Source organism: Epargyreus clarus, unplaced genomic scaffold, assembly GCF_041222505.1.
Source record: "Epargyreus clarus isolate Ecla_fem2 unplaced genomic scaffold, WU_Ecla_fem_2.2 ptg000010l, whole genome shotgun sequence".
Lineage (NCBI taxonomy): Eukaryota > Metazoa > Arthropoda > Insecta > Lepidoptera > Hesperiidae > Epargyreus > Epargyreus clarus.
In genome coordinates this window covers 4,390,169-4,401,172 of record NW_027332218.1, presented here as the reverse complement: position 1 = coordinate 4,401,172, position 11,004 = coordinate 4,390,169, and the positions used below count along the sequence as shown (strand labels likewise).

The window sequence follows — 11,004 nt, the reverse complement described above, 5'->3', positions numbered from 1 at the left end:
AGATTAAATAACGATATTAATTACCTTACGTAATCTGTTCAACCCGCATTTTCGCGCGTTTTTTGATAATCAACTGACATTTGACAAGAAAATAACCTGTGTTCATCAGGTCGGCTTGTAACCGTTTTGAATTTAATATTTGTTAAATTAAAACAACATTGTCCTGTAATTTACGTACAATAGTGTTTGAAATCAACCTCAGTTATAATGGTTAGTATAGTGACTTAGATAGTATGTGAAGTGTAAGAAAAAGTTTTAAAGTTGTGACAAAGAAGTTTAGTTTACTAAAGTTTTTGTGCTTGTGTTTAGAGTTCTCCGGCGCCAGATACGCCTTCGGACCGGGACGGGGCGAGGTCCCGGATGACTTCACCGGCGCGGGACTATGAGATGTTCGAAGATGAAGGAGCTATACTTGGAGATAACCCTGTTGATGAAGAAGAGGAGGATGGAGAGGAACTCTTTAATGATAATATGGAAGCGTGAGTTTGAACAGTCATATAATATGAATAATGGACCTGTAAACCATTGTATTAGACAAAATTGAGGTGATAACAGTGCTTTAATAACTTGTGAAACAAATATTCTTTATGTCTTTGTACTTTAAAGGTATTTACAGAAGCGAAACTAATGTGAAGTACTTCATAGACAGACTAAATTACAAGATTATAACTGCAGCTTAAAAAAATATGTAAGGGATGATTGCATTTAGTGTAATTAAAGATGTATGTGGGCACAACACAACAATAAAACTTGTATGCCTTTTTTATGTTATGTTGTTATTATTATATTATTTTGTGTAACAATTATATTATGCTTCGGAGAGCACCTTCAGACGTTGATCCTGGTTTAAACATTAATATCCTTACTACATATTGGTAAAATTTACTGCTCCAGAGGCAGAAGCTTTTTTGTAACCAGTTATTTCTTTTTGTATCTTATTGTAAATGAAACTGTTTTGTATGAGAATAAAATTCTTTAAACCTAATATCTTTGTAAACAACATTTACAGTGATTATCGTCCAATGCCGGCGTTGGATCGTTATGACAATGAAGATCTGGATGATGATGACTACGATGCTATGTCGATGGATGACCGAGTGGCAGCTGAGCGAGAGATGCGGCGTCGCGACCGGGATGAGGGCAGGATGAGGAGGGATGATCGGGATCTACTGTATGGTATGGATTTGTTAAGAATTATCACTTTTTAACTATGTTTTAAAGATTCTTTCTACAGTCATAGCCCCAAACTGTGCATGGGTGCCATGTATAGTCTACTTAAAAGTGCTAGTCCGCTCTGAATATAGAAATGAATCGTGTCACCATAGTAAATTGTATGACTACACCTGCTCGCAACAACTTCAGAGCGGACTAGCAGTTTGGTGCAGACTATACCTAGACAAATGCACACAGGCAGAATAGATATTAGATTCTGAAGGTACCACTGCCATACTTATTTTTGTATAAATACAGCATTTTTAAGCCACTGTATTCTCACTTGAAAGGTGTGGTAAATGAGACAAACTTATCCGAGGTGTTCCAACTTGGACCTCACAGGGCGAAATGCATTTGTGATCTGACCTCAGGTTGGTAATCTTATCTGGAATTGATTACAGATGTCCATTGGCAACAGAAGCCAGTTACCATCTGATGCACTATTGCTTCAAACTTTAACATTGTAAAACAAAAAAATGCCCTTCCATTATCTCACATGGCACTATATACTTTTCCAGATGAATCTGATGAGGAAAGCACTGATGCGCCAAGAGCGAAGCGGCGGCGTGCAGCAGAGAAAGCTGCTACGGGATCGGATGAGCAAGTGGAGGAGGGTATAGAGAGTATTGAGAACCTTGAAGACACAAAGGGCTATACCACCAAGGAGTGGGTGTCTATGTTAGGACCCAGGACGGAAATAGCTAACCGGTAAGTGCATTTGTAGTAAGTATATCATATTGGATTTATTATGTTATCTTGATCTCATCAAGATACTAATTAGCTATTATTCATTATGTTATTATGTTATATAATGGATAGACGTCAGTATGCTCTTGCATTTTGTACTATTCGAGTTAACTTATGATGAATTTGACTTTTATTTTAAAGCAATAATAAACTTATTTCCAGAGAGCAGTGTTTCATTATACAAATATTAGTTCCTCCATTTCCACAAATTACATTTGACTATGTATTTCAGGTTTAAAAACTTTCTCCGTACATACACAAACTCGAAAGGGCAGTACATGTATAAGGACCGTATAAGGCGAATGTGTGAGCACAACCAGGCCTCTTTTCACATAGAGTTCGACGTCCTAGCGCGCAGGGAACAAGTCCTCGCCTACTTCTTGCCTGAAGCGCCCTTCCAAATGCTGCAGATCTTCGATGAAGTAGCCAAGGAAATTGTACTACAAATATTCCCCAGTTATGAACGTGTGACGTCAGAAATTCACGTTCGCATATCGGACTTACCGTTGATAGAAGAATTACGGACATTCAGAAAGCTTCACTTGAATCAGCTAGTGAGGACTGTTGGTGTTATTACGGCTACAACTGGTGTCTTACCGCAGTTATCTGTTGTGAAATACGATTGTAACAGATGCGGTTATATTTTGGGTCCGTTCGTACAGTCGCAAAATTCGGAGGTCAAGCCAGGCTCATGTCCCGAATGTCAGAGTTCTGGACCATTCATGGTAAGTACACTTTTTGTGCTGAGATATCAATTCCAAAGTTATTAGTGGTAGTATTCCAAAGTTAATGGTCATATGAAATATGTCATACTTCAGGTTTGTATGATTTACAGTAATGATTTTTGATTTCTGAGGTACTCATTCATGTCAAAGTTAACTATAGCTTACTCTAAATCGCTGGCTAAATCCAACTTAGTTCTTATCAAAAACAAAATTTTCACTTGTTTAAATATAGTCTAATGAACTGTTTTCTTCCCTCTGATTTCCAATGGACATTTACGTAAGTAATTTTATGTATAGTTTATTATTTAGTCACTAAACTTGACGAAGAATTCATTTAATTAATTTCAATGTTTTCATCAGGTGAATATGGAACAAACAGTATACCGCAACTATCAAAAGGTGACAATCCAAGAGTCGCCGGGCAGGATCCCGGCGGGTAGAATCCCTCGTAGTAAAGACTGCATTCTACTAGCAGACCTGTGTGACAGGTGCAAGCCAGGGGATGAAGTGGATCTCACCGGCATTTATACTAATAATTACGATGGATCACTTAATACTGAACAGGTATGTAATATTTTTTCTGTAATTATTTTATTTATTTAAACTTTATTGTAAACCTAGTTATTATGAAAGTTGCACTAATGTTTAGTTGCATTCTCCATTAGTTAACACTATTTTTTTTTTTTTATTTACAATCCAACAACAACACACAATACATTATAACATAGTAGTATTCATAATAATAAGGCTCATATGAGTGCCAATTATAGGCATGAACAACGTTTATATATCTTATTTATAAAATTCTCATGTCACAATGTTAGTTACCGTATTCCTCCGAAACGGCTTTACCAATTTTCACCAAATTGTATATGCAAATTCAGTAGAACTGAGAATCGGATACTATCTATCTTTCATACCCCTAAGTGATAAGGGTTATTCACCCTTAACATTTATTTATTTATATGGCAACACAACGTTTGCCGGGTCAGCTAGTTAGTTTATATTTTAATTTGTATTATTGATGTAAAAGTTGTAGTGGGTGGGTGAATGTTTGGGTGGTATCCACTCGTTTTATGCACACACGCAAACAGGCCGCCAAGACACTACAGCGAGTTAATTCATGTGTGCGTGTGGGGTGCGCGTGCGGGTTTCAAAAATTTTTTATTCATTAATAAAATACCAGGTCTGGCATTGAAGCACAGATTAGTTTTGTAACAGTTTTAGATCGAACGACTTTGATGAAGTTAATTATTTTGTATTTTTTCAGGGTTTTCCAGTATTTGCAACAGTGATAATAGCTAACTACATAGTAGTTAAGGATTGCAAGCACATCGTGGAATCATTGACCGATGAGGATGTCGCCAATATTGTAAAGTTGTCAAAGGATCCGCAAATTGGGGAAAGAATTATCCAGAGTATTGCACCATCTATCTATGGACATGACTATATTAAGAGAGGACTTGCTTTGGCACTGTTTGGCGGTGAACCGAAAAATCCAGGTAATTAACTTTTTTTTTTATATAATAATAAGTAAGAAACGAGTATTCAGACAATTTTATATAGAGTGTGTTTTCAGTGTGGGACGGAATGGCGCGACCCGACGCGACATATAGTTTGTAACGTGTTGGAAATTGCGCGCTTATGTTACACATAATATATTGATCTTCTTTTGCTTATTTATTAGTAAAAAAATCTTTCAATGATAAAATGTATATACCTTCTTACATACACAAGTACACTCTTTTTTTGCAGCATAATATCTTCAGGTAGCGTAATTTATTTTTACAATTATTTCCAGGTGAAAAACATAAAGTCAGAGGTGACATCAATGTTCTAATATGCGGAGATCCCGGTACTGCAAAGTCACAGTTCTTGAAGTATACAGAAAAGGTAACACACATACCTAAAACAAGCTTATGAATATTGTGTCATAGAAAAGTCCTGCAAGAGTCTCCTCTTAGTATAATCGAGAAATCTAAACTAGTGTCTATGTTGCCTCAGAGTTTCTGCAGGACACAGCTAAATCAGTCTTCAATGAATTTTAAAAACCTACATACCTTCGAAAAATCGGTTTAATATAAATATTTTTGTATTATTTTCAGATTGCGCCTAGAGCTATATTTACAACGGGCCAGGGTGCTAGTGCTGTGGGTCTCACTGCTTACGTTCGAAAAAATCCAACTACAAGGTAAGAAAGAATGGTCTTTGTACTATTATGCAACTCGTCCTGCACTCTGACACGAAAATTAAAGATTTTTGCACACACCCTATAATGTGATGTTCCCAGTGTAATAATTTTTATTGACATTGAAAGAGATTTCTGTAAAGAACCTACTTTTAATTTTTTTTTTATTTGATTTTGATTTGTTGCTTAGAAAATATGATGACGAAAAAATGTCTTCTTATATGACTATTTTCGCTCTTAAAACGTTCCGAGAACCAGGTTACGATCGGCCCGCGGACTACTGGTTGCCCATATTCAGAAATAGAGAAAGGCAAATAAAGACATTGACTTCGATAAAAACTAAAACTATATCATTTTTTTTATAAACTTTGTTATAGGCCGCGTAAACTGTTAGACCGCTCTGAATATAGAAATGAATCGTGTCGCCATAGCAAATTGTATGACTACACCTGCTCGCAACAACTTCAGAGCGGACTAGCAGTTTGGCGCGGACTATACTTGTCTTGAATATAGTCTGTATCTATCTTGTGATATCTAGGGATTGGACGTTAGAAGCTGGTGCGTTAGTGCTCGCGGACCGCGGCGTATGCCTCATCGACGAGTTCGACAAGATGACGGACCAGGACCGAACTTCCATACACGAGGCCATGGAACAGCAGTCCATCTCGATATCCAAGGCCGGCATCGTCACATCACTACATGCTAGGTAACAACTATACGTAGTACGTCAACACGAACACAGGTTACATACACACACACGCACACAAGCGTGTGCACACACACACATATACACATACTTGCTCATCGTCACAATACATTGAAGAGAAGGTCCACTTTAATTCAGGTGTACTGGTATAATTTTCAAGAAGCTGACTTGTGTATTTCTACCTAACTGCGGACATAGATAAGTAAAGATTACTCACTCCTAACAAGAAAATGTACCCAGTTTTGAGAATTGAAATAGTTGCGTAAAAAAGTTTTGCCACGTCTTCGTGCTAAGATGTCCCTAAAATATTTGAAATAATTATTTATTTATTATGTAAATTACGTAGTATTAGTTATTTATTCGTAAATTTTCTCTAAAAATGTTTTTATTTCTCAAGAATTCAAAAAAAGAACTTACTATAATAAGCTGTTTTTGGCTTCATTCAATTTCAAGGCGGCGAAGTATCTTTACTAATCTATGTCTGCGGAGGGTAACTTTTTTAAGCGTATGGATTTTGTATGTGCCTCATGTTTGTGTGTGCTTCTTTGATGTGCTCTCCAGTCTAAATGGCTTGATGGATTTTAACATATGATGTGTCATTGGATTCGTCTTAATTCTAGCAATAGGATAGTTATTTTATAATGATATTGATTTTCTTATACTATCCTTAAACAATATATATATATATGCTATAAATGCATTTTATTTAAAAACCTACACATAATATAACCGTAGGACTATGACTGGACTTAATTAATAAAAATATGATCACCAGGTGTTCAATAATAGCGGCGGCGAACCCTATCGGCGGGCGGTACGACGCGTCGCTGACGTTCACCGAGAACGTGAACCTCTCCGAGCCGATATTGTCTCGTTTCGACGTACTATGCGTGGTTCGAGACGAGGCTGATCCTATGCAGGACGCGCATTTGGCCAAGTAAGGAACTTATGGTTTATGGTTTAGAAACTTATGTTTTAACTTTGATTTTTAATCACCATTCTGGAGCATTTTTAGGGTTCTGTACCAGAGTAAAAAGGGAATCCTATTACTGAATGTGGTAGAAACCTCTGTGAGAACCACCGCCTCACCTATTTCTGCCTAATAACAGCAGTGCCAAACTCTGTTGTGAAGCTTCTTCTGCTGTTTCTGGGTTGAAGGGTGATAAGGGAGACATACTTTTCCGAGGCGTTTCAGCTTAATCCTCAGGGGTAGCGGCCCATCTGTGGCTGACCTCAGGTAGAAATATCTAATCCTATCTAGGGTTAATTACAGATGTTCATGGGCCGCAGTAGCACCTTACCAACAGGTAGACCGCTTGCTCGTCTGCTACTACTATATTATAAAAAAATAAAAAAGGGTTAAAAGGGAGCCCTATTACTAAGCCTCTGTTCTTCTCCTGCATGTTCCTCCTGTTCAGCCTGTCTGTTCATCTATCTGTCTGTCATAGGGTTTTATCTCTTGAACCTTATTAGATAGATACTTGAAATTTTACAGAATATATGTATAACGGTGGCTGCTATAACAATAAATACGAAAATAATAAAAGATTTCAAATTAAGTTCTTTAACTTTTTGCAATGTATAATTAACCCAATATCTGTCTATCCCATAAATAAATAAGCATAATTCCCACAGGTTTGTAGTGAGCTCTCATATAAGACATCACCCCACACAAAAAGGCACAACCCTAGAGGACAACAACCCCGATGACGATCTATCCATCTCACAGGACTTATTAAAGAAATACATTGTTTACTCCAGAGAAAACGTACACCCAAAACTTCAGGTAAAGGCCTTTTCATTTCTGCAATTTTGCTGGTTTGAATGCTGTATGAAATAATTCTTAGTATATTGTCTCAATAAGAAGATTATCCCGATATCCGTAATAATGTATGTGTTGTCCATGCCAAACTGCTAGTCCGCTCTGAATTTGTTGCGAGCAGGTGTAATTATACAATTTGCTATGGCGACGTGATAATAATAAACGCATTCTACACTCACAGCTCCACACTAGGATTCCCTGTGTCGTGGGTGCCATGGACACACACATAGACAAATACACAAACACCCAGACCCAGAAAGAGAAATCTAAATTCATCATTTAGATATCTGTCTGGCCGGGGATCGAACCCGGGACCCTTTGCGCGTCAGACCGGTATGGTGACCGCTCCGCCACTCACGTGACGTGATTCATTTCTATATTCAGAGCGGACTAGTAGTTTTACGCGGATTGTACTTATATACATATGTTTCCCATTCATATATTATCGAGAATGAGAGGGAGGCAAATAGAAATCCTGTCATTTTACATTTCAATCTTTATTAACACCATTTACATGTAAAATTGTTAGAACTTGAAGATTTAATTGAACTGATTAATATTTTTTTGATAGAACATGGATCAAGACAAAGTGGCGAAGATGTACAGTCAACTGCGGCAAGAGTCTCTTGCTACTGGCAGCTTACCTATTACTGTGAGGCACATTGAATCAGGTTAGTGTAAACTCTTAATGTTTATTACTACAACTATTTTTGTAAACTGCTCGTAAATGCTATATTTAACGCAATGCGTATATTCTCCATTGGTGTTTTAATTATGACGAATACCATTATGAAAGAAATTACGAACTTGTCTAACATACGAAGTATATAAGTATGGTGGACAATATCGTAATTTCTCTATATACAATGTCTACCATCTTGTATTTAGCTAATTCAAGACTATATTATAGACTTATCCTTAATTTGAAGGTATGTTTACCAATTAATCTGCAATGGGGTGATAATGGTCGATGATCTGGGTGTAAGAGCGGACACCCTAAAATATTTCCGGTTTTGTTCCCTGCCAACCAGGCACAAATGATGAATTTCCGAACTACTCCGGAAATCCGGACGTGCCATTCTTATTTTCGATCAGGACGGGGATCTTTTTTTCGCCCATGGACATCTGTAATTAACTCCAGATTCCTACCTGAGATCGGTCACAGATGCGACGCTGCTCCAAAGGGCTAAGCTGGAACGTTTGGGAAAAGTATGTACGCCTAGTTCGCCAGTGCGTCCATGGGTATATATATAATGTATTGTGTTGTTACAGTGATCCGTATGAGCGAAGCGCACGCCCGTATGCACTTGAGGTCGCAAGTGGCGGAGGAAGACGTCAACATGGCCATCCGCACGATGCTCGAGAGCTTCGTCGAAACTCAGAAGTACAGCGTGATGCGGGCCATGAGACAGGTGGGTTTCTTTACTTAATATTGAGAAATTATTTGTATTTTTTTTATAATTTAGTAGCCGACGAGCGTGGAAATCTGTAATCAACCCCAGGTAGGATTAAATATTCCTACGTGAAGTGGGTCACAGGTGTGCCACTACCCCTGAGGACTAAGCTGGAACGCCTCCGAAAAGTATGTCTCCCTTATCACACCCGTTAAACCACAACACAGCAGTTAACACTGCTGTTATGAGGCAGAAATAGGTGTGGCGGTGGTGCCGCCGGAGTCGAACCACAAAGGGCTCAACCATCATCAATATAAGACTAAATGCGTGTCGATTAATGCTATTATGAACTAAATACCTAATCTGTTCTAATCTAATAATCGATATAAAATACGATCAATTAGAAAAGGCCTCTGTTAATATCATGCTCAGTCTTTGATACAATTTATTTAAGAACTGTTTTTCCAAGTATCAAGATCTTCCATCTGAGTAAACATTATTATTGTGTTCTCATGTCTTATACTCTATTCTTGCAGACATTCCAGAAATATCTATCATACAAGAAGGACCACAGTGAACTATTGTACTACATACTCCGTCAACTCACAATGGACCAGTTGGCCTATATGCGAGGGATACACAATCACTCCCAATCAACTATAGAGATATCTGAACGAGACCTAATTGAACGGGCGAGGCAAATCAACATATCAGACCTAAAACCCTTCTACGATAGCCGGATATTCAAGATTAATAACTTCAGTTTTGATCAGAAGCGGAAAATGATTATACACACCATGCCGGAGTTGCCTACAGCTACATAATAATTGATAAGTTAAGTCTTAATTGTAAATGTTTGTGATATTGACTTTGAATTTTGTATGTATTTTCTAAATTGCTATTTTTGTATTTTTGATTTTCAATTTATACAAATAATTGTTACAATTAAAGCTGTCTGTTCAACTGTGTGTTAAACTTCTCAATTTAATGTGATTTTTTTTAGAATGATATAATTAAGTTTATTTTTAATCATGATAATCGTTTTATTTACTAGTAATCAATCATAACTCACGTGACTATCAAAAGTTTGTAAAGTTATATCACATGCCACTTGATTTGTAATCAACTTCAAACAAAAGACAGCTATATTTTATTAAAACACTATTTCAATCTTACCATCACATTCCAACCAAAACACTATGAAGTTGCCAATGACAAGTTTTATTTATGGCTGGTTATCAAAATTGCAGAAATTAACGACACGATTGCTAAGTAATGGCACTCTTGTGCTCCGATACATTTATACCCACATATATATCGATCTATGTTTAATACCCAAAATTGTAGGGTAGGCACTATGGGTCGGCATCGACTTTGGTGTGGTCACTCCCGCCTAAGACCAATGGCTGCTATTTCCATATTCATCACATAGCCACTCAGCTTTGTAGTTTTTATAAAATCTGATTTTGATACTGCCTTGTGGCGCGTTTACTCCTAAGACCACAAACAACTTGGCCACCATTATGAACTGCAATTTACATTCAGTCACCAACATCCAACGAAGCCATTTTAGTTAAATCTCCTGCAGATAAGTAGCTGATCAACCAATTGTAAACTCTCCCTCCTGTACTTGTTTCCAGACTATACTTGTTCGACCCTCATGTTACATTTGTTTACTTTAAGCTAAATAGGTGTGAAGTAAAATTAAAAATCATCAAAAAAATAATAAAAGCCTTAACCCCATCACATTACTTTCATGTGTAATAAAAACCCACCTGATTTGTAACAATGTAATGTTAAGTTAATTAAGTCATTATAGAATTATAAGTGCCTTACATGGAGTACAAAATGTTATTAATTTGTTTGTTTATACTTCATGACTTAAATTTTATCAAAATGCATGACATTGATTATTATTGCCTAATTAGGGATTTGTAATAAAACATAAAAACATATCCAAGTTGTTTAATTCATTCATACCAAATATCTCGAGACAACATTTTTCTAATAACTCAAAGGAATCTATAATTTAAAGTAAGAAAACATATTCCGCTTCTATACAGTCTTACAATAAAATACACCATCTATTACATTGAATTACAGATATTGATATAGTTGAGTAAGTCTACATAGATATTTCTTTGCAAATTTTTACAAAGCTTAGATAAATATTGACTAAATCCTACTGAGAGCTTAAAATCATTTTGTCT

At 36.7% G+C, this 11,004-nt stretch overlaps 1 protein-coding gene across 1 annotated transcript; it reads left to right on the top strand.

The window, feature by feature from the left end:
• The first annotated feature begins 65 nt into the window (after positions 1-65).
• Mcm2 (DNA replication licensing factor Mcm2) lies at positions 66-10,749 on the top strand. The gene is made up of 15 exons (XM_073077137.1): positions 66-210; positions 310-479; positions 1,010-1,176; positions 1,731-1,920; positions 2,192-2,684; positions 3,045-3,248; positions 3,955-4,186; positions 4,486-4,577; positions 4,790-4,875; positions 5,411-5,578; positions 6,354-6,515; positions 7,214-7,364; positions 7,972-8,071; positions 8,673-8,812; positions 9,331-10,749. Exons 1-15 carry the CDS (start codon positions 208-210, stop codon positions 9,616-9,618), a joined length of 2,646 nt encoding a protein of 881 aa, XP_072933238.1. The 5' UTR covers positions 66-207; the 3' UTR covers positions 9,619-10,749.
• Positions 10,750-11,004: the final 255 nt, after the last annotated feature.

Coding starts and splice junctions, on each gene's coding strand:
- Mcm2 (XM_073077137.1), top strand. Junction 4,187..4,485: donor CGGTGAACCGAAAAATCCAG/GTAATTAACTTT, acceptor AATTATTTCCAG/GTGAAAAACATAAAGTCAGA. Junction 5,579..6,353: donor GTCACATCACTACATGCTAG/GTAACAACTATA, acceptor TATGATCACCAG/GTGTTCAATAATAGCGGCGG.